This window comes from Ruditapes philippinarum, unplaced genomic scaffold (assembly GCF_026571515.1).
Source record: "Ruditapes philippinarum isolate M1 unplaced genomic scaffold, ASM2657151v2 ctg2230_1_1_1_1, whole genome shotgun sequence".
In the NCBI taxonomy this organism is placed as follows: domain Eukaryota; kingdom Metazoa; phylum Mollusca; class Bivalvia; order Venerida; family Veneridae; genus Ruditapes; species Ruditapes philippinarum.
The window spans coordinates 1-24,905 of record NW_026863487.1 but is presented as its reverse complement, the minus strand read 5'-3'; the positions used below and the strand labels follow the sequence as shown (position 1 = coordinate 24,905).

The 24,905-nt window shown below is 33.8% G+C and overlaps 1 protein-coding gene across 2 annotated transcripts; it reads right to left on the bottom strand.

Annotated features, from left to right (window-relative positions):
- Nucleotides 1-643: 643 nt before the first annotated feature.
- On the bottom strand, nucleotides 644-21,873 carry LOC132722196 (uncharacterized). Of its 2 annotated transcripts, XM_060706646.1 has the most exons (4): nucleotides 21,512-21,873; nucleotides 20,090-21,365; nucleotides 3,534-3,755; nucleotides 644-2,809 (listed from the first exon to the last, which is right to left on the bottom strand). In XM_060706646.1, the coding sequence occupies exons 2-4, from the start codon at nucleotides 20,190-20,192 to the stop codon at nucleotides 2,634-2,636; spliced, it is 501 nt and encodes a 166-aa protein (XP_060562629.1). In that variant the 5' UTR covers nucleotides 20,193-21,365; nucleotides 21,512-21,873; the 3' UTR covers nucleotides 644-2,633. The 2 variants fall into 2 exon arrangements, with proteins under 2 accessions (XP_060562629.1, XP_060562628.1); XM_060706645.1 differs by having other exon boundaries at nucleotides 20,090-21,873.
- Between the last annotated feature and the right edge of the window lie 3,032 nt (nucleotides 21,874-24,905).

Below are 24,905 nucleotides of genomic sequence, written 5' to 3'. Positions count from 1 at the left end.
TTTCACAGAAGTTCACCAGGCAAATTGCTACAGCCAAATATTTGTTTTGGTTGGGTTTCACATCACGCCAACACAATAAAGGACATCTGGAGACTTTAAAGCTATACTGATGCATTATACCAGGCATAAAATATACAGACACTTCTTTCTTGATTGTTTTCTATTATTTCTATATTCAATTTATTTGCAAACTAAGTTTATTTCTCTTATTTTCTAACAAAATCAGACATGCTCAGCGTGTTCACAAATAATAATTTTATTTCAGGAAACAATTGTCAAATTGTACCAAGTTACAATATGCAATCAAAATGTTGAAAGTTTGTCAAGATCTAATTACCATATTATTTCTTTATAAGTTAAGAAGAAAATAAATTGACTATAGGTCTCAAAATTAATAACTTGATAATTTTCGCCAATAAAAGATGTTATAATTTTTTACCATATAAGGAAAAATCACATTTTCCGGTGTTATCGCGAAGCACAATTCAAGTACATCTGCGTTAATCATAAAAACGGTTTGAATCACATTTCGTCAGTTTATTTTCAATTTTCTATATCACAAGAAGTTAGGTTTATGTCACTTGCCTACCCAAAATCACAATTATACCGTATAATATGCATTGTTGTACTTATAAGAGCCGACAAAAAGCCAAAATCTTGCTCAAAACGGAGGTCAAGCCATCATTTTCACGAATGATCTTGAAAAGTAAACAATTTTGTGAAATAATCTTGATGAGGGATAACTATATTTGACCAGTTTTCTTACCGCATTGGAAATACTGTCAGGTATCCACCATTTATTGCACAATTCTGTGTTACTTATTGCACGAATCGTGTGTTATTTTCACATTCCGGCGTTATTGGATATACATGGTGAAAACTACATGCTAAATATCTATGCTTTGGGCACTGCATTCACAGAATTTTTCACACAAGCACTAGATTTAAATGAGAATTATACTTACAGAGGTGTGCTTGGCAATGCTCCATATCAGATATATAATCCCTAGGATATAATTAAAGTTTTAGAGAAGCAGATTTTAAAGCATTTATCTATGTAGGTCTATGTTTGTAGAAGTCCACTAGGCAATAGCACATGTCAGATAAGTAAATGGTTCTACACAAGATATTTTAATTTGTTTTCCAGTTTAAGTCTATGTAAACTAAGTGACACCAAGGACAGGCAAATTTTGACGCTAAAACCATGATTTATATAACTTTTGTAGAGAACCACTAGATGATGCTACATGACCAACATTTAAACTCTGAAAATTGTAGTTTTTGAAATCTGTTCCCTTTATCAATTTTGGTCCACTGTTTATTACGAGGTTAATATACTGCAATATAGGGCTAAAACCTTAGGCCATTATTTATTAAGTGGGCCTAGTTTTATTTCTCAACCTATATCTGACATGTATTAATGTCTTTCATACACTAAGTGACTTGTTGATTAATGTTGTAGGTTTTTCATTTTTCAAAATTTTGATATTTCTGTCATTAAAACTCCTGTTTCTTTAGGGCCCCTCTCACATGTGGACACAGAGGTACTTCCTTTTAATGTAGTATAAACTTGCATGAATAAAACTGTTGCATTTTCTTATGCATTTCCGTAAAACTTTGTGTTTTTAAATGTTACTCACAAAATCAAGACATCAGCTCCGTTTTCACTTTTAGATGATGAAAAATATGATGTCACGTTTCACTGTTTTTGCACATGCCACAAATTGGTTGTGTGATGTACTCCTAATTAGTTGAAATCATGGTTAAATTTGCTACTATCTATAATGACAAGTGTATTAAATGACTTTTCAATGGGACCTTAAAGCGGCCTTTAGACTTTATTTTTAGTTGGAAAAACCAAATTCTGCGTAGTTTCAAACTAAGTATTTTAGTAATTTTATCTTGAAAAGTACATCATATCACTGTTAAGTCTTCTTCAACAAAGCATTCCTAGAGCTTTTAATAACTTGTGAGTGACTTTCATTTCTAAAAATAGAAGATCGGGAAACAAATTGTCGGCCTTACTAATTTAAATATAGAGAGCAGACCGTTAGATTAGAGGTATCGAGGGGCTTCCTTACTATCTATGTATTCTATTGATGGCAAATTTCATTTTCAACCTTAATTCTTTTGATTTGACAATGATTTATCTAAAAATAACATATCTGACCTTTAGAAAAGCTGAAGGTCGCTTTAAGGTGATGACACATGCTAAGTATCTATGTTCTGTGCAATGATGTTTCTAAAGAAAAGATTTCTAAATATATTCATTCTTTGCTCCTGTGACCTACTTGAATCCCTTAAAGTCCAGCTAAGGATCATTCCTATCAAGTTTGGTCAAAATCTACAATATGGTTTGGAAGATATTGTGTAAAAAGTTGCCAATTAATAATGGCCCATGATGGACTATGCAAGAATGAAATCTTGCTATTAGAAATAGGTTAAATCTTTAAATTTACTTCTATACAATTTCTTTTACCTTTCTAAGGTTGAAGTTTTATATGAGTGAAATGTATGCATTATAGTGTACACCAATACCTTTTACATGCTATATTATTATAATCTTTAACAAATGAAATTACTAAGTATACATTAAAGCATATTATACATGAATAATCCATGCAGTCTTATATTCAATTCTTTGGGGTAAATCCCAAGTATTGTAATTTATACATCAGGGCATTCACCGTTATTATACCATCCTCTGAAATTATGTCTTCTACTGCAATGTCCACTTCTCTCTGAGAGTAACCCTCAGAAAGAACCATTCTCACTGCCTGTGAACCACGGTAGAAGTCCAATTCATTGTCTGAAAATAAAACAATTTCCTCATATTTTTTTTATTCAATATATATTATAAGATAGGTAGCTAAAATAGATGATATCCAAAAAACCTGCTTTACAACATTTTAAAGCTTCATGAGAACTTATGAGGATAAACTTTTAGGCATAATAGGTATATAAAGTATATGAATACCATATTTGGGAAAATAGCATTACTTAGAACATAGATCTCAATTTTTTGTGAAATGTCAAAGTATATATAATGCACTGTTCAAGTTCATATATATATATATAATCTCAAAGACATGTTGTCATATAAGGTGGAAACATTCCTTTCCTCATTCAGTGCATTTATTGTGTAATAATGCATTTTATCCAACAGGATATAACATGGAGCTTGTTTGAATCATTTATTTGAAACAAAATTTGACAGTAAAGAAAAATTAACATCCCGATGAGCTAGGTATATACATGCTCCCTTACTTGAGTGCATGTAAGTGATAATTCATCATCTGGAATGGTTCATTGTGATATATCAATACATAATGTACGGAAGAAATGTTTTATTTACCACCTGTAGAATTTAAATGACTTCATTTTGATGATGGTCTGGAACTTATAGTCTCAAGAATTTTTTCGACAACGGACCCTTACATTCTGCGAGTTCATTACTTGATATATCTACAAAGAATTTTCTACATTTCATATTAAACAGAGCAACAGATAGATTCTTGTATTTTTTAGCTAACCTATTGCATCAAAAATTTGATGATCTTGTTCATCAGTCCCAATCAGTTCATTTACATCGGCAGAATTTATATCAGGGGAACCTTGCAGGGTTCTGTAATTTTCTGTCGGGACAAACATAGTTAAGCCAGTGTATGATCTAGTATATAAGTTTCCACTCTCTTGTATACCAGTATGTTCGGATTCATACGACTGTGCTTGCAGCAACTCACTGTTAATGTTACCTGAAATGAAAAATAACATTATTTACGGTTCACTACCTAGATATCAAATATCATTAACATACATGTGACAAATGAAATGGGCCAAATCTGGATTTTGGATTAAAATAAAAGTAAAATTAACTGTTTCAATGAACAAATTGCAGCAAAATTAACTGTTTCAATGAACAAATTGCAGCAAAATTAACTGTTTCAATGAACACATTGCAGCAAAATTAACTGTTTCAATGAACACATTGCAGCAAAATTAACTGTTTCAATGAACACATTGCAGCAAAATTAACTGTTTCAATGAACAATTACCGATATTCTTAAAATACATCTTAGTAGGGAAAAGAAAATCTTTATATAGTAAATTCCACTAGCCCTGCAAATACTTTTATTGATTTTTAGTTGTTTGTGCAACCATTATACAGCCAGTAAGGGCTTTTACATAATGCACTTTTCTGTGTCAAATATTCGTAAAAAGCTGTTTATAATGCAAACAAATTGCATTACTGCGTCCTATTGGATGCATAATAATTTCCAGTAGCTAATAAGCTATAATGTATTGCCATAGAGACAAACTGACCTGACAAGGGTGGCTAATGTGTACCAATTTAACAGTCAATATTTCAGAGTTACTTTTCTTGGATTTGTTATGCTTCAAGTATGAAGAGACATGTACAGATATGGCCAATCAATTGTTGATTTTGGTAGCATACATCAATATCATAGCATGTATGTTCAACATGACAATAGCTTAGACAAGAGGGCCATGATGGCCCTGAAGTCACTCACCTGTATATAGGCCCCCGGAGCGGGGCCAGTTTAAACCCCAGGGCTTTTATTTGAACAAACTTGGTAGACACCCATTAGAAGATATTTCATGCTTAACATCTAAGGTCTAGCAGGTCAAGTTTTTTTCACATATCGCGGGCTTAGCGCAAAACGGTTGTAACTCAATTTTAGCAAATTTTACAGGAGCATGAAAAAACTTTTTAAAACTTTTGTTACTGAATTTTAGGAAAATATATACATTTTAGTTAAGGAATTAGAAACAAAATAATAAAAAAGAAGCAAATTATTTTTAAAAAAAGATATTTGAATAAGTTCAAGTTACAACCGTTTTACAAATAAAATTTTGATAATTTGTTACATATTTTTTTGTGCAAAAGGGTAGTATCTCAAGTTACAACTGTTTTCCGCACAAATTTTGAGCAAATTTAATTATTTTCTTTGTGCAAAATAGAAGTATCTCAAACTTATATCTTTTTTTATAGGATTTAATAATTGGATAAAATAAAACATTACTTCTAAATCACATAAAATATATGTAGCCATTATAAAATAAGATTATAAAATAAGTGCAAGTTATGTTTTGAATGATGAAAATAATGAAAGTAAGAATAATCAGTGGAAAGTTTGAAGAGAATGAATGTCCTCAATAGAGAATAATATAGCCTATACCACTTTATTTAAAAATATATTTAAATGTAGGGATAAGCTAAAATTATTTTTGATGGTTAATTATAAATGCTATTCTATCTTAGACACAAATGACATGTACATGCATTTCAAAATTAAAAGTAAGGTTTCAGCTGCTACTGGCATTTAATCCTTACCCCAATTGATATTATAAAATTATGTACTTCAATTTTAGTAAAATCATTCAAAATCTTTAAGATTTTGAAATATTTAAAGGATAATTACGCTGGCCTTGATCTTTACTGGATGCGTGCTAGAATGTGAGGCACCATTAGCAGGTTTAGAGTTTAAGCTGTAACATTTGAAAAAATTTTGTTTGGAAATATGACAGAGACAACATATCAACTGTGAATACAAGGTCCTCATAATATGTCTTGACTTAAAGCTACAGTCTCACTGACATCCCAGCAGAGCACCGTTAGACATCCGGAGTGATCCGGGTACAACCAGGGCTCTACTGGGAACAACCATGGTACATCCGTAACTCTGCTGGCAATGACCGAAATGATTCGGGAACATCCGGCATTCGACCCTGGGGTGGTCCAGGATGATCCTGGAAGGAAAGCTTTGCTGGCTTCATCCTTACCTCTGCCGGGAACGACAGAGGTTACACCGGGGAAGTACCGTAGCTGAGACTGACGGCATAAACCGAGGTATGATATAAGAATTAGAGCTACAGTAGAGCCCCGGTGAATGCTGGCAGAACCCAAGTGAATGCCAGCAGAGCCCTGGAGGATGCAGGCAGTGCCCCAGAGGATGAAGATGGAGCTAATGTTGATCCCAGTAGAGACCCGGCAAAGCCCAATTTATTTCAAAAGAATCACAACAATTTAAGATAATTGTACTAGTTTGTATTAAAACCCTTCCCATTTCCCTTCTATCCAGTCTTGATTAAGGATTTTTCAGAAAATCATCATGAATTACTGTTCTGGAATTATTATATTAAATAAAAAATAAGTATCAATGTTATCATTTTCGGGCGTTTTCAATTTATCGGGGGTCTGTCTGGTTCATCCTGGGCTCTGCCTAGATGAACCGAGGCTCTGCCTTTAGGCCAGGCATTTTAGCCAAAAAATAGACTCAACCTAAAACAAATTCCTTCATAAAAGATAATTTCATATTTGTAATCTACAATATATGTGTTACTACAGAAAAAAAGTCCTCAAAAAAATTTGAAGTATAAGTTGCTCAAAATGCCATGTTTTTAAACCATATAATTTTTCAATTTGTGAAATCTATGAAATAAGACTTAGTAGTTTTATGGATATTGTGGTCATTTATAGTTAAATAAAGTAACACATTTGTACACGTACATGCTTTTATTTAAAATAAAACATTTAAAATAAAGTTAATAATATTACAAAAGTTGCAACAATGAATAAATCATATATTTGTCATTCAGACTAGTATAAAGTAATACCCCACCCACTAATGATAAAACTATTTTTTTAAGAATTTTTGTAAGGTACCATGAAATAATCTATAAATAAGCAGTATAATTCACCAAGATGTCTGAAACATTCTTCAATGATTCTATAGTTAATAATTTCAATATATTATACATGTGTGAAACAACAGGTCTGTTTTGTTGCTATTTTTTTACAAAATGCATTTACGTACTCAAATGCCGATATATCACTATTCCTTTTTAATAACATTTTAAATAGTGCACATTAATAACTTTTAAATGTACAAACATTCATTACAACACACATTTATAACTTTTAAATGTACAAATATTCATAACAAAAATCATTACATTATAGAAGTGATACATTACGATGATTACCAACTCTTCTTTCCCTAATATAGTCAAAATTGTACAGTGCATAAAATGTGACTGGAAATGCATAAAATGTGACTGAAAAAAAAGCAAAATATACAACTGTTGTTTATACTTGTCTAGTATTCCTAATCGGAAATGCCTGATTTATTCACTCAGATTACTCAGAATTCATCTAAGTCTCTTCCGTAGTCTGACTTTCGTAGTCAATAGTATGCGAATTACTACAGCCAGTACCCTGGCATTCTGAACAACACATAGAGCATGACAGTCCATGTTTTCTGCATGTGCACCTTTTAGTATCACAGTTGACCCTGCATGAACATCTTATAACTTTTAGAAGTCTTTCTGGAGCAACAGGCATTAATGTTTGGATAGGAATCAGTCTTGAATCCAAGCTATTCTTAGCCCATCCCCAAAACAAAAACACTTAGGTCTCTTCCGATCCAATTCTGAACTTGCAAGTAAACTCGAAAACTATGGAACTTTGCGGCTGCTTTTGTAGGTGGCAATGTTTGAACTTGAACCACAGTGTTTCCAGTGTTTGCTTTATGAATAAATTTTTTATACCTGAGGGTATCTAATCCTTCACCAAATATTCCGTTATATATACATATCAATGCTTGTTCTCCAGCTGCTTCTATTTCATCATGGGTAGAATTAGCATGAAATATATCTGCTTGCCTTTGGAAATGAGCATTAGTGATTGCTTTTTTCAAACACCACACTTTTTCCAATGCCGTACAACCTCGAAAGTGGTATCGCACCCAGAAAAAGCATGAATAAAGAGTAAACGTTTGCACGTATCACTACCAAGGACTGCTTTTGTTTTCTTGATGTCCCAAATCTTCTTCTTCTTAATGTTGGTCTTCGTGTCGGATCTGTAAAATATGTTTTCTTTGGAAGTATTAGCATGATAGCATAGCAGAACCAATATATCTGTATCTTCACCTATAACTACTGTCGTTTTGTCATTTGCTTTCATAATTGCAGTCTGAACGATTTGAAGATCTGCATCCTCTGAGGCATTTGCATACATGACATTTCCTGTCTGTTAGATACGTCCCTAATAAATTGATGAAATTCTGTTTGTTTTCATAATTAGAGAGGAATACTTCTTTTTTGGTTTTGAAAGTGTTTCTTGTCAAAGTTGACTTGTGCCATCAAAGTTTACGCTTAGCCCATCAAATACAATTAAGCACAGCCATAATGTAGCTGCCCATTGTTTGCATATTGATTACAAATATCATGAAAGTCAGACTTATCTCCAAAGTAACCTCTGTACTAACGACCCTCCGTCCAGGACGTAACATACATCGTTCATTTGGCACTTGTGTTGCTCCGGCATTGTCCGAGTTCCCAAATTGCAGTTAGCCAACGCTGGCTTTTTGGCCTCTCTCGCAATAGACCGGTAATGAGTCAATAGTGGAAGAAGGATGACCACAAAGCTCATTAGGAAAATACTTCTTCAATCTGCGTGTCACTGATCATCATCAGCCAAGCTGTCAATAACCGCTGGACATAATTAATTTGTTGGGTTCAACATGTATATTCTTCTCCACCAACTTTTATACTGTTTTTGTATACCAAGCTGTAATGGCCTGTCGGTTTCTTTTGAACGGTTATATTCTTGAACATTCTTTTCCTTGTCATTTCTTCTAAATCCTTTGACCCAATATCTACGGCTCGGTCGACATTAACACTAGCCTCAGCAACAGCTCCGTCTTAATATTTCCGTAACACTGTTGCATTGATTCGAAGCAAGGGTTGCGTTCTTTTTTAGAAATTCTAGAATATTCTTCTATTCCCTTTCATACTCCTGCTTATCCTAGCTTCAGTACAATCTTTTATGTTGTTCATTGCTTTCATACTTTTGCCCCGTGAAGTCTTGCATTGCGTTGTTGATGTCAGCACATGCAGGCATTGAAAGCAAGCCACTGTGCTCTCTGAGCCTCTGTCATACCTCGACCTTCTCGTCATTACCTCCAAAACTGACTTAACACTCCTCATCAGTACTTGTTCAATAATAAGGGTCTCACGATAATCCTGCCCAGTATCTATCACTTGTTCTAATCAACATTGGTGTCCTTTCACAAAAGGCCTTGATATACATTTTGGATGTGTATCTTTCAGGGTCAAACATATTCTTGAAGCGTACACATATCCAGATTTCAGGTACAAATTATTTGTCCTGATGCAGCAAAGATAAGCGGTAATCATTTTTCTGTCACTCATGATTCCAGTGGTTATTACCTAAACCTCATTCTTTCTGCAGCTTATAAATTTCTTTTAATAATTTGCAATTATATCCATATATTGTAACATAGCTTTGCAGTTCTGTTTTCAATAGCAAAGCCTACATTCGGCATTTGTTAAACATTTGGTTCATCTCCAAAAACAGTTGTGTCCACAATTATTTCTTCCAGATTTATCTGATTGCGCCTGAAGTACCTTCAAATGATATTTGCTTACATGCTTAGTGTCACCTACTTGGATATTTTTGTATTCGGGTCAGCTGTTACACCTTCCGATCATTATTTGTTTAGGACAGGCAGTATCTGTTTTAACAGTGTTGGAAAGATTTTCTCTACCAGTATGATATTCAAAGCATCATCAACAAGAAAGTGATCCTCTGATTGCTCTACTAACTGCCTTCCACCATTAGCATGTTTCCCACCGTGTTAGGAGCATAGACTGTTGCTAATAGTCAGCTAGTCCTGTGTTTTCCAATTAGTCGGGCCTATACTCCCAAGAATAAGCTCATTTGTGTATGGAAAGCCCAAGTCTCACTGAAGTAACAATGTTTAATGTCACTTCCTGTCAGGGCTCGTTCGTTGATGATATTCAACGGCCTTCAATACAATGGACTGGTTCAAATGTAACTATAGGTGCTGAATGAACACGGCTACTCTGCAATGCGCACAAATTCTCAAAGTTTGAATAGGACACATGCCATGTCGACTTGGATGAGATCTATCATAGGCATTCATCACAACACTTGATTGACCCGGATATGACCCGTGTTCTTACCATCTGCATAAGTCCTGACCAGCTACGGTGCTTGCATTTTTAGGAGGACGTGCAACTTTTATCACAAAATCAAGATGGCTCAACGGTTTCATTTATTATTTCGCCATCTTTTTAAACACCATTCTTTTCATATTTGTATACTTTGCTGCCTGTAGAAATGAAATATTAATTTTTCCTATTTCAACAAGATCATCTTTGGTAATCAGACATCCTTGGAAATATTTTTTCTGTTTTAACTTTGGGGTAACCTGAGCCCGGATACCCATCCATGAAATGTCCATGTCCGGTCAAGTGTTCCAGTGTTATGGTCCAACGTTGTCTGCTACAAATGTATAAACTGATCGTTCATTTTGTATCTATTTGTAGTTCCATGGATGAAGCTGCAAGCACCGTTCAAATCTTTTGAACTTCTTGAGTAGTAGAACAGAAACCGAAGATACTCAACGTGATCAATCAAAAAATGTGAACAACTGGTGGTTTGCATTTTGTACTCCTAATCCAATCTGAGAGTGGGACAAATTAATTTCCTCGGGGCTCTTGACGGATTGAACATTGCCTGTCCTATCGAGTAACGTCTTATAACTCATATCGATTTAATTATCAATGATAAGCTTCTAAAACAACTCCAGACTATTTGGAACATTACTGTTGTTTTTGTCCTTGCTCATTATATCGGATGAAGTATGCGATATTCTTCAATACTCTTTTCTATTTATTTATTCTATAAGAATTAGCTTAGCAGCCGTTTTCTCATAATGCCTTGTTTCTGACTCACATGTCATGGTTCTGTTTCTGTGATAGAAAGACATGGACAGAATTACCATGAGCGTGTACTTTTTAAATATGTCAGCAAACATTTTGGTTTCCCATTATCAGATTATGCATGATTAGCTATCTCCAAAATGTTCTACGAAGTTTTCTTCTTCATGTAAACGCTACTTTAGGCCTACTGTAGCCACAAAGTTTTTTCCATCTCATTAAAAGGTCAGACCACAGACATTTGTTCTTGCCATACTCTCAAAATATTGGTAATCTTCAGAAAATGCATTATCGCAAGTACATTTGTTAGGCTACTTTCTTACATTGCTTGGTTCTAGAAGCTCTGCCTTACACATCTGCCCTAAAATTAGCACAACATGTCTTGATGGTTTACCTTGGCCTCACAGCCGGGAGCATCCTGTGCAAACTCACATGCGCCCAATTACCAATTTTACCCCACTTCATACATCGTTTTCTCGTACAAATACTATCCTCTCTTACTTTAGACTAAAAACTGAAAAAAGGTTTTTTCTTTAAAGTTTTCTAACAGGACACACATAACCCTTTTTACGGTTCTTTGAACTTTGCATTGCTGCACAAAACAAACAGTTAGTTTGAAAGTCCAAAGCGACTTTTACAAGATTGTTCTTGTATTGGGCTTTGATATCTGCAGTTTCGTTGCTTGTCGGTTCGCTGACTGTTCGGCCGGTTGGCCATATTTTCTTCTGGCATTCTTGATGTTTCCATAACCATCCCTGAGGATACGTTTAGCCTTATCTCTCCTGAAGATAAAGGATATAACAGATCTTTAAACTAAAAGAAACAGTATTTAGTATTGCGATATTTTACTATTTCTAAAATAGTCACCATTTTTAAATCAGTATCATTGGCATCCTTTGTTGGTAATATTTGCATAGCTGTTTGTCTCGTTTTGGAAAATGTTACTACACATATTTTATTCTAGATACTACTTGAATTACATATAACATTTGCAAAATGACTCATACATTTCTGTCTTTATTCATATTATTATTTAGAAAAAATGAAAATTAGTGATCAACCATAAACACAAGCTTAATCGGACTTGAGCCTGCAACAGAGTGGTTCTTTGTCCCCTATTTTATGCATCCGTTGTTTCTCTAATTAGTTCGTATTTTTCAGTTCAGTTACCTCTCAGTTTACTTTTGCTGTCAGTAAACCCTTTCACACCTTTCTCCCTCAGTGTTGATGTTTCGCCACCATCTGCCTTGTTACAAAGGACACAAGAGAACTGTCCCTTCAATGCTGAAATAATAACAGTGCAAAGGTTAATTTACTCAAGGCATGACCATTAAACGAAAAAGGCATACAATCAGTTTTGACACTGTTAGGGGTATGATTATTAGATATTAAACAAGATTTTAAATATAAAAAATAATGCCATTATTATATATTTTGGAGATTTAAAATAATGTTTTAAAATAAAATACCAAACAACTATTTTCTTACCTCATTTACGTACTCTTGCGTTAATGTCACATTCACATCATTAACAGATGCAGGTATGACTGATAACTGAAATATAAAGTTAAATGTATTGACTATAATAATTTTTGTGTATGTACTATCCACAACATTTTTATCAATCGCATTTGAGAATGTTCAAATATTACCTCGTTTGATACACATAAAAAATAAAAAATTTGCAAAAAAAAAATCGATATCAACATTAATGTTCCTATAATATTGAACTTTTTAAAAAAAAAAGCATAAAAAGAATGATAATATAGAATCAATTACATCAAATATATAACTTGCAATTTTCTTCTTCTTAGTTTACCATTTTAGCTTGATTAGCACCATGCATGCTCACGTTATCTGTTTTATATGCTGAAATAGTAAACATGAATGTCTAAAAGACAACCCTAAGTTATTACAAAATACATTTTTCACAAGAAGTAAACATTTTTTAATAATTTATTTTGCCTTATCTACAATTATAACGTGTCAAACTCCTTTGAAATATGAGAAAAAATAAAAAAATAAAAAACAACACTTTTTGTGATTTTTGACCACAACGCGCTTCGTACAATAAAAAATCGAGAAGGGTTTATATATAATACAATTTCTATATAAATCGGCATATTTAAGCAAAATTCCTATGTGATTTTTAAATAACTTTTCGATAGAAAAACATTCTCCAACAATAATCAAATGATAAATAAATGTTTATACTTATTTAAAACAAAAATTCAGGTATTAAAATCGCGAATTTGTATTTACACGTTTTTGTCATCTGCAAAATCGCTCCGATTGTAATGCAATTATTTCGTATATATACATCATTTTCGCTGGAATATACATATTTGACTATTAAAAATTGACTAAAATTTCTTACCTTTGCATAGAAAGCCTTGGAATTGTAGTTATTTCTGATATTTACCGAAAACATAAACAACTTGAACTTGACATCGGACACCGGGTTACGGACCGGAAGTACATAGAATAAAAATATGTGTACTTGTAAGAGACACGATTTAGTTGTGACTTTTACTTAACTTTGAGATTGATTTTCAAGGACTGTGCAAGGAATTTTTTTTAGAGGAAACTTTTTTCTCAAAATGTAGATACAATATATTAATTAATTTAAGCACAAAAACATTTTGTGAAGGAATTAGTTTTTACCAGGTTATTGTTTATTATGACTGGCCTACTTGGTCAACCGGGCGCTCTTCCGGTTGTCATCGGGAAACGACCGGGAAGCTCACCAGCCAAGAACTGTAGCTTCACCTATGGCTTCTTGCACTGTGCAGTGGTCTGCTTGACGAGGCATTCGCTGGTCTTGGGTTAGTTGGATTTCCATGTGTTGCCGTCGGGGCGTGAGTGTCAGGCAAGCAATAGATTCACCCAGGATTGTCGCCAGATTCCCGGTAACTTACCGGGTTGGTCCTGCGGCTCTGCCCGGCAGTAAGTGAGACCGCAGCTTTAAAAATTGATGGGTGCTGAATAAATCAATTTCTACTTGTTATTACCTTTCAATTTCAGTTATAATATCACCATTACATGTTACTTTATCCTTCTATGGAAGAAAATCTTAGAATACCTTTAAAATCTTTAGCCCACCTACCAGTTCACATTAAATTTGCAGATGTTATACATTCTATATTCCAAAGTAAAATATTTTTCTTTTTACTTCTGAGGCATATTTTGGGTTGTAATACTGTCCAACATCCTCATTAACTTTCATAAAGGTCATTTGTATCAAACGAAATATATTGAATATATTTGTATAAATCTTTTCACATGTCAGTAACGGTGAAGGTTTATACATGTATTTGTGCTATAGATGCCGGGCTACTGATCTGAAGGTCTCTGTTTGAGTCACACTTCCTGTGTTTTTGTTTTTTTACTTAATTATTTCAAGAATTGAATTAATTTGAAATTGTTTTAATATATCTACTTTTAGGATAACTTTTAAGTAGAGTGGGTGTTTCCTTTTTTTTATCAAGATGTTTTCGTAAGTACTCAGACATAGGGAGGTTGGACAATCGCAAGTTTTTCTCTACAACGCATATTTTTCAATGGTTTTCTTGGTGACATTATGCGAACGTATATTTTTGCTTTAGCACATACAAGCTACAGATGTAGTTAATTAAAAGGGACACAGATAGTATACATACAAAAAAAAATGATGACAAAAAAAAATTTTTAGAGAAGGGCAATTTTAAAATTAAAAGAAATAAAAGCAGCTGAACCAGGATTCGAACCTACGAGTTCTATTCAATGTCTATAATGTCTTGAAGAAATGTCTTGCTGCTTGCGCTTAACTTGCTAGGCGAGGGTTATATTTCAAACAGCCATTTATATACGGCCATATTACCTGCCAACAATCTTTATAACGAATTATAATACAGCATTTTAGCATATTTTTTAGAGAAAAAGTAAGATGTTTTTATGAATCGACAGCAGCCAGTGTACATGTATATAAACGTTACAATTATCTATTGAAAAAAGCGACGTCACAAACGTGCAGTATTATAAACATTCATAAAGATTAAATATGTATATTCAAAAGTTTACCGAATTTTCTGGCTTTTAAGGGTCAATTATGAAAAGTGCCCTGTGTATTTGGAAAGAGTCAATCAAATCAATCAATCAATCAATATACAGGTACTAAAAGTACAGAACCTGAACTGAGTGCACAGGTGTTCAGGCTGGCCTGGATCTATACTTGTGGCAAAGAACTGATTATTTTCTTATTCCAGCATGTCAAGGGTTAAAGACTTCATAGATTGTCATAACAAACTAATTCCGGAATTAAAAACTGGATGTTTATAATATTTTTAGGGTAAGACCAAATTTAAAGAGGACCATGTTTAAATTATTTAAACATGGTCCTCTTTAAATTTGTCTTACCCTGAATTTGTGATATGTATACATGTTAGAGTTTATATGGGCATCTTTTAGGCAAATTCTACATTGTATGTGGAAAGAAGCTTTTAAAAAGCTTCATATTATAAACTCTTAAGCAATGTTTTTTGCTATTTTTATGTTTCAAGACAGTGTCATTCTATGGTGTCATTTCCTTCAATGGCTGTTTGGGGATTTTAACAATGGTCTTGGTTTCCTGCCACTTTGTCCATCCCCTCCAGTTTTTCCTCATTGAATTTCAAAGTGTGTCTTTTGTCTTTATAGTTGAGATTTACACCCCCCCCCCACCTCCCTCCCTTTCGATTTGGTCCCATATATCCCCTTCTCGTTCTTTCATCTTTAATTATACTTTTATAGTTTTCTAAGCCATTCATAATAATAATATGTTTTTTGAGAATGTAATATTGCTTGTAGCATGAAGAAAATGGTGATAAATGTACTATAATTTGTCATAAAAGTAGCAAAATGTAATCAAAGCACTGGCAGTATTGACTGCCACAAAGAATACTTATTCACTGTAACTTTACTTTTTTCAAAATTGCAAAAGATGAAAAAGATTGTTCAGGTAATTTGCCTTAAACTTTCTTGATAAGAACACTAAAATTTTAAAGCTTTTGAGAAATAAAAATTAAAAAGCATTTTCTGAAGCGTTATGGGTCTGAGGCTAGGTGGGGGGGGGGGTTGACATACCTTCCATCAGTTTTCTGCTACTATGAGCAAAAACTGAAGATATTCTGAATTAGATCTACATGTACTTGCATTAATTTTCAAAATATGGAAACGTTTGTCTGCCCTGTAAAAATAAGTGTGGCGCTAATTTTCGATCCATAAGGGGCTAAATCTTTTCCACCTTGTCATTTTATAAACTGTATGTGTTACTGGGGTAGGTGGGGGGGGGGGGATATGGACATTAATTTTGTCCTTCAATATTAGACAGTTATTTCATTTACTTAATATCAAACAATTGCTGATTGTGGCAGTGGATCTTTTTCATTTATTGGAATTAATTTATGAGATTAAACTATAGTGTAATATACATTTAAATATATTTCATGAAGATAATATGTGATAATATTAAATCACAATTTAGTTTTTACCAATATTGAAGGTTTATTTACATATATCAAAACAAAAAATCTTTTCTACTGTCTTTATATCCTTCTTTTCATGTGATGATTCAAATAAGACAAACAGAATACTTATTTACTTTCATTGCACTATCAGAATTTTCAGCGCAAAAAGGTTGTAACTTGAGATACAACCATTTTGCGCTGAAAATTAAGAGCAATTTGAGATACAACCTTTTGACAAATATTAATTTAACTTGTTAATTTTCATAATTCATTTAAAATACTCACTGAGGATATGCATAACCACAAAATACATTGAAAATGTTAAAAATGTCATTTTGTGGAAAAAAGTGAGTTACAACGTTTTGCGCCCACGATATAGTTAAAAACAATGACACACCTGGGGCAGGGCCAGTTTTGACCCAAGGGCTTTTATTTGAACAATCTTTGTAGACACTTACTAGAAAATGTTTCATGCTTAATATCTAAACTCTAGCTATTCGGGTTTTTTCAAAGAAGACTTTTAAGTTTTTGCTATACACATATAAGGAAAATCAATGTCAGCCCGGGCGGGGCCAATTTTGACCCCAGGGCTTTTATTTGAACAAACTTGGTAGACATCCATTAGAACATGTTTCATGCTAAATATCTTAGCTCTAGCTCTTTAAGTTCTTTAAAAGAAATTTTTTTAAGTTTTTACTATATGCATATAGGGAAAATCAATGACCCCCTGGGGCGAGGCCAATTTTGACACCAGGGCTTTTATTTGAACAAACTTGGTCGACATCCATTAGAACATGTTTCATGCTAAATATCTAAGCTCTAGCTCTTTGGGTTTTTTAGAAGAAGATTTTTTAAGTTTTTACTATATGCATATAGGGAAAATCAATGACCCCCTGGGGCGGGGCCAATTTTGACCCCAGGGCTTTTGTTTGAACAAACTTGGTAGACACTTATTAGAAGATGTTTCATGCCAAATATCTTAGCTCTTGCTCTTTGGGTTCTTTAAAAGAAGATTTTTTTAAGTTTTTACAATATGCATATAGGGAAAATCAATGACCCCCTGGGGCGGGGCCAATTTTGACCCCAGGGCTTTTATTTGAACAAACTTGGTAGACATCCATTAGAACATGTTTCATGCCAAATATCTAAGCTCTAGCTCTTTGGGTTTTTTAGAAGAAGATTTTTTAAGTTTTTACTATATGCATATAGGGAAATCAATGACCCCCTGGGGCGGGGCCAATTTTGACCCCAGGGCTTTTATTTGAACAATCTTGGTAGACACTCATTAGAAGATGTTTCATGCTTAATATCTTAGCTCTAGCTCTTTGGGTTCTTTAAAAGAAGATTTTTTTAAGTTTTTACTATATGCATATAGGGAAAATCAATGACCCCCTGGGGCGGGGCCAATTTTGACCCCAGGGATTTTATTTGAACAATCTTGGTAGACACTCACTAGAAGATGTTTCATGCCAAATATCTAAGCTCTAGCTCTTTGGGTTTTCTAGAAGAAGATGTTTAAAGTTTTTTCTTTTGGTTGCCATGGCAACCAGAGTTCTGCATGGAATGGAATTCTTTGAACAACTTTGTTAAGGCTTCACACAAGGAACATCCCTGTGAAGTTTCATTATGATCTGCCTTATGGTTTCAGAGGAGATGTCGTTTGAAAAGTGTGAACGGACAACGTACGACGGACGAAGAGTGATCCTAATAGCTCACCCTGAGCATATGCTCAGGTGAGCTAAAAAAGTTACAATAATGTCCAAACAGTCTATTTGTTCTTCAATAAAGATATTACAATAGAGAACAATGCTGGTGATAGCACAGCCAACTCATATGCAGTCCTGTCCATAGAAACAAGAAAGTTTTATTCTAAGCAAAATAAATATCCATTGTTGCAGTGTTAAAAAAAAAGACGTTTGAATGCTTTGATATTTTCTTGTCAACCAAATCAGCAACAAATATGTTTTAAAGAATAGATGGTGTTAAGTGGATATTTAAAGTGGTGACAGATTAAGCTGTTAGATAATTTTGGAAACCCATAATTATTTTTATGATGGGGTCCCTATATATTTTCTTCAAGTGTAAGTCCAAGGTACTCCCAAATTTTTGACAAAGTGTAAACCCTTGCCAGTGTTAGTCTGAATAAACAGTCTTTGCCTGAAGTCTATACCACCAGTGTTAGCCTACATGGTTATGCAACCTGCACATAATCTATGCAATCAGGCCTGGATCTCTATTGTCAGCTTATTAATTTCAGAATTTCAACATATATTCAATTATAGGACCATTTAGCCTAAAAATGTTATTTTTAGTTTTAAAAAGTTTTTTGTTTAAATGTCCTTTTATAGTTTCTTTGGCCATAGGCAGGGCTTATTAGTAATTCATCTTATGTCAGTAACACAGTTATACACAACATTAAGCAAAAGATGTCAGAGAAGCAGTGCTCTCCACTTTTTTCAGTGCTGGATAGTAAACTGCACATTTTCTAATTAAAGGAAAGGTTACATTGACCATGACCTTTTGACCTAAAATGGACGGTAGAATTCATCAAAGTCAACAACATACAAAGTTTGAAATTTCAAACACTCTGCACTTAAATATAAAGGCCAGTTTCATGTTTTGTTTTTCAAAGGTCCTAGTGACTTGACCTTTGAACTTTTGATTTAACTAGAACTGTGTCCAAAGGACACGGATGCCCCCAATGATATATGGTATATAGTGAAAAAATCAACAAAGGGCCATAATTCTGTTAAATTTGGTCGCAGCAAAAATTCCTTCCTTTACTTCTATCTACACATTAAGGTTGTTCATCCCTGGAAGTTTAAGCAAAATCTGCCATCCAGTTTAAGAGGAGTTGTGTTCACAAAATTTCTATATGGTATATAGTGAAAAAATCATCAAAGGGCCATAATTCTGTTAAATTTGGTCGCAGCGAAAATTCCTTCCTTAACTACCATCTACACATTAAGGTTGTTCATCCCTGGAAGTTTAAGCAAAATCTGCCATCCAGTTTAAGAGGAGTTGCATTCACAAGATTTCGGGACGGACCGACGAACATTCTTACCAGAGCTACATTATGGGGTTTTCTTTTATTTCTTTTGTTCCTTTTAACCCACAATGCAGAAAATAACCCCACAAGAGAAACAGAATGAATGACATCAAAGACATCTATTGTTATGAGAACAATAGACCAAACCCCATAATGTAGCTCTGGTTTGTACGGACGGACATACGGACGGACGGACAAGTGGGAGCATAAAAATGTGTGTGGCAGGTGAAACTCATTAAGGTGCATCAAAATTTAAAGTTTCTAGGTTATTGCAATTGGATTTAATGGCCAGTTTTATATTTTCTCATAACATATCCCAGTAGCCTTCACCTTAAGATGGATGTGACAGGTAGAACTCATTTAATGCAAGTTTAATGTTTTAAAATCAATACACTTTAATTGTATGGCCAGGTGTGTGTTTTATTACTACAAGTCCAAGTGACCTTGGCCTTTTGACCTAAAAATGAAAGTGAGAACTACAATTTATCAAGTTGTATTCACATTCAAAGTTTACTGTTGGTACCGTTAAAGTGATTGAATAGCTGACTACTTTCTAGTTTTTACTATATGACAAAATAAATAAATGGCACAACACTCATAGCTTGAATTCTTCTTCACAGAAAAGCTTAAACTTAAGATTCTAAAAACAGCAAAGAGCCTGATCAGACTGCTCTGAAATGCAAGCCTGCATGGCTCAAAACTGGTGGCAAATGTCAATAACTTTAAGTTCCAACAGATTGAGGATAAAGCATATTTTTCAACTTACTATCATTATCATCGCCATGTTCACCATGTGGGAACAACAATCCATGATCTTCTCTTTCCTGTCTTTCCTGCAATAAAAGATATAGTAGTAAAATATAAACCATTAATTATTATTCTCACAATTAACAAATTGTATCATTAAAGTCATAAGATCAAGTACGATATAGGAAGTTTAAAAGATAAAACAAACTGACGTACTAGTGATTATAAATCACATATTTTCTTCTGATTTTCTGTTTTAGTGTTTGCCATTATTTAAGATTGAGTTGATAAAAAAACATGATTCACAGTCAAGAAATTATACCAAATTAAGGTTACAAAATATAATTAATTACCATGAATACTTTGCACAGAAATATCAATTTTAGCAACAAACACTAATTTCAGAATCTTTTGAATCAGCTAGATAAGTTACATTAAAATAAATAGGCAGATCAAGATATTTGCACACGCATTATACAAATTTTAATGAATGAAATTATTTAAAAACAAAAACAATCTAGGATTAACACTAAAGTATAGTATAGTATTTTACAAATTATATGTTGCTTCTTTTTATACTTAAAGTGTCTCAGTGTAAGATCTACATATTAAGTACTGAGTACATATTCCTAAAAACGTTACTACTCTATTATCTTTTTTATATGTTTTTTTCACATAAAATGTTATATGAGCCGCGTCATGACAAAACCAACATAGTGCGTTTGCAACCAGCATTGATCCAGACCAGCCTGCGCATCCTGCGCTGTTCGCTTACCAACTCTATTACAAGTAGAGAAACTGATAGCGAACAGCATGGATCCTGATCAGACTGCGCGGATGTGTAGGCTGGTCTGGATCCATGCTGGTTGCAAACGCACTATGTTGGTTTTGTCGTGGCACGGCTCATATGCAAAATCTGTTTATACAAACATCTATATAAACCTATGATAAACATACAATAATAATGCTATTAAAACCAAAGTATTAATTTTCTTCTGTGAACATTCATTATTAAGACTATCATACTAAATCTATTCCTTATCTACACAAAGGACTCAAATTGCACTATCACTATATTCTTTTCCAACATTTTATATACTTTGAAGCTAAACACCTCAAAGTTAAAACAAGAATGTCGAACGACACATATACCCCCCTTTCTAGCCATTTACTCACATTATTGGTAATTTTATTAAAGAAACTTGCCAAAAATGGGTACATGGAAGTGTTCAATTATGGAAAAATCAACAGAAACCATTTTGACATTTAAGGCCCATGTGACATTGAACTTTGACCTAATGACCCCTAAATCAATAGAGGTCATCTAATACTTATGACCAATAACTAGGTAAAATATGAAGACTTTGTGATGAATACTTTTCAAGATAATCAGCGGAAACCCTTTTGACATTTAAGGCCCCTGTGACCTTGACCTAGTGACCCCAAAATCAATAGGGGTCATCTACTAGTGATGACCAATCACTATGTGAAATATGAAGACTTTGTGATGAATACTTTTCAAGATAATCAGCGGAAACCATTTTCACATTTTAAGGTCCCTGTGACCTTGACCTTTGACCTAGTGACCCCAAAATCAATAGGGGTCATCTACTAGTGATGACCAATCACTATGTGAAATATGAAAACTTTGTGATACATACTTTTCAAGATAATCAGCGGAAACCATTTTGACATTTAAGGCCCCTGTGACCTTGACCTTTGACCTAGTGACCCCAAAATCAATAGGAGTCATCTACTAGTTATGACAATCACTATGTGAAATATGAAGACTTTGTGATGAATTCTTTTTAAGATAATCAGCAGAAAATTATTTTCACATTTTAAGGTCCCTGTGACCTTGACCTTTGACCTAGTGACCCCAAAATCAATAAGGGTCATCTACTAGTTATAACCAATCACTGTGTGAAATATGAAGACTTTGTGATACATACTTTTAAGATAATCAGCGGAAACCATTTTGACATTTAAGGTCCCTGTGACCTTGACCTTTGACCTAGTGACCCCAAAATCAATAGGGTCATCTACTAGTTAAAGTAGTTATGACTAATCACTATGTGAAATATGAAGACTTTGTGATGAATACTTTTCAAGATAATCAGCGGAAACCATTTTGACATTTAAAGCCCCTGTGACCTTGACCTTTGACCTAGTGACCCCCAAAATCAATAGGGGTCATCTACTAGTTATCACCAATCACTGTGTGAAATATGAAGACTTTTGTGATACATACTTTTCAAGATAATCAGCGGAAACCATTTTGACATTTAAGGTCCCTGTGACCTTGACCTTTGACCTAGTGACCCAAAAATCAATAGGGGTCATCTACTTGTGATGACAATCACTATGTAAAATATGAAGACTTTGTGATAAATACTTTTCACGATAATCAGCAGAAACCATGTGGTCTACCGACGGACAGACCGACGGACGGACCGACAGACAGACAGACAGACCGACATTAGCAAAACAATATACCCCCTCTTCTTCGAAGGGGGGCATAAAAATGTAATTATAACACATGCATTATAAAGTACGTAGTTTAGAATGAGTTTTTGTAAGACAGTACACTTGACTATTTGATAGTTTCCACAAAGCTGTAACTTGATAGGGTAAAAAGAGGTGTACAAAAACTTTAGTATGCTTTTCAATAAACTGTGAACTTATATCTTGATAATACGCAGTGAAAATATTAAATGTAATTTTCTCACTTAGCCAGACTTAATACATGTAATATTTAGAAAGTGGATGAAAAGAAAGTATCATTAAAGGAACTCCACCAAGGTCCAGAAGCCTAAAACCATAAAATTTGAATTTCTTACCTAGTTCAGCTGAAGCACTTAAAACAGAAAGATAAGAAAAAGATAATTATGATATACACCCAGAAATAAAGTGTAAATTGTATTTTTTGTGTGTTTATTAACCCGATTAGATTGAAAAAGCATGCAATTCTCTTCAAATTTGGGTAAATTTTCACAATAAGAAAAGTAAGCGAATTGTCGGATATTTTGCAAACAAGAAAAAAATATTCCCAGTCCCTTCATGTCATAAAACCTCAGTGGAGTCCTTTTAGTATTTAGAAATATCTTCAGAAATACAGAGAACAATGGTACTAAATGCCCTGAATGAGAGGGCATGTCAATAAGCAGCAAAAATATGTACTGAAATCAACTAAAATGCATGAAATTAAGTAAATGTTTGTTTTGTATGTGAATTATATATCACTTTGCTAAGGTGGCTTGTGAAATTATTACATCTGGTGTTCACTGTCTGAAATATATTTCAATCACACTTGCACAACAAACAAATATTATCTATACATGTATGTTCAGACACTCAGTTGTCACAGAAGTGACTTATTACTCCAACATTTCTATGACACAGGAATCTTATTTAGGCCCATTTATCATTATTTTTAATGCAAAGTTTGAAGAAGTCAAATTAAGACGTAATTAGATGTTATAGTGTGGACAAATATTGTCGTGACATTTGACCTTCAAGTATGACCTTGACCTTGAGCTGGCAGTAATGGCATGGGTTCTTAACATTAGCTTTTCGACAATAAATTTCTGAGTCCTCAAATGATTATTTGAGCCAAGTATTAAGAAAATCCTTCAAAGGTATAGGATTTATAGAGCAGTCACAAATTGTCTGATGTTTGACATTTAAGGGTGACCGTGACCTTGACCCAACACAGCTGCACTTCGGTTTTGGACATAACCCTGTTCAGGTAAATATTTATGCAAAGAAAATCCATCAAATGGAATATGAATAGATACAAAAATGTGTGACATTTGACCTTTGAAGGTGACTTTGACCTTTTAACAGTACATCAGCCATACGTGTTCTTGGTATCAACTTGTTCAGGTGAACATTTGAGCCAAGTCTGAAAAGGCATAGAGTTATAGAGTGAACAAAATGGAGACAGATGGACATATGAACATACTTATGTGACAAAGTGATTCCTGTGTAATAACAAGCCCCTTCCACATGTTGTGGAGTATATAATAAGTGATAAGGTAAACAATTAATTTTGTTGAATAAAAGAGCATAATTACGATATATAAAAATACCTTATTAACAATGGTGATTTGAAGCATATGCTGCTCCATGGAAATCACATAATTTATCCACTTATGTAGTTGAAGGACATTGTGATAAACAATTAGCATAATTTGGAGGCTAAGTTGCTGCTTTAATTAATATTTAATTGCATATTTACATAATTTAACCCTTCATCTGCTGGAATCGTAATTCATTAGCCATAGAGGCACACAAGCTGGCACATCCATGCAGTCTGACCAAGCTCTACACTGTTGGTAAAACAATTTCTGTATTTTGATAATGATATCCTCTTCAACTTTAAATGAACTGTTCTAATATCTAAGCAGGGCAAACCATTATATAATTCAGCATGTTAAGAGTTAATATAGCTAGCTTTAAGTCACACAGAAACTGTAAAGGTAACTTATATGGTGACCTTTCCTCTCTGTGCTTTAGTTCAGTCACAAGCCAGCCTGCGCGGTTACAAGCCATGTCCTTCCTTAAACTAGGTTATCTATCAAGGTTAGTTTGCTATTATTCTGTTATAAATAATAATGTGAGCATTCCTTTAATGTGATTTTAATATAATGTATAATATAAGTATATTTCTACCGACATTATTTGTAATGCAGACTATATGATCTATATAACATTGTTAGAAGGTGCTCCTTTAACAAATAAAACATGGCCTTTAGGGCAATATGCAAGTTTAAGGACTGGTTGGTCAGACTGAGGAAGGGTCTGACCAACCAGCCCATTAAAATTTTTTCCAG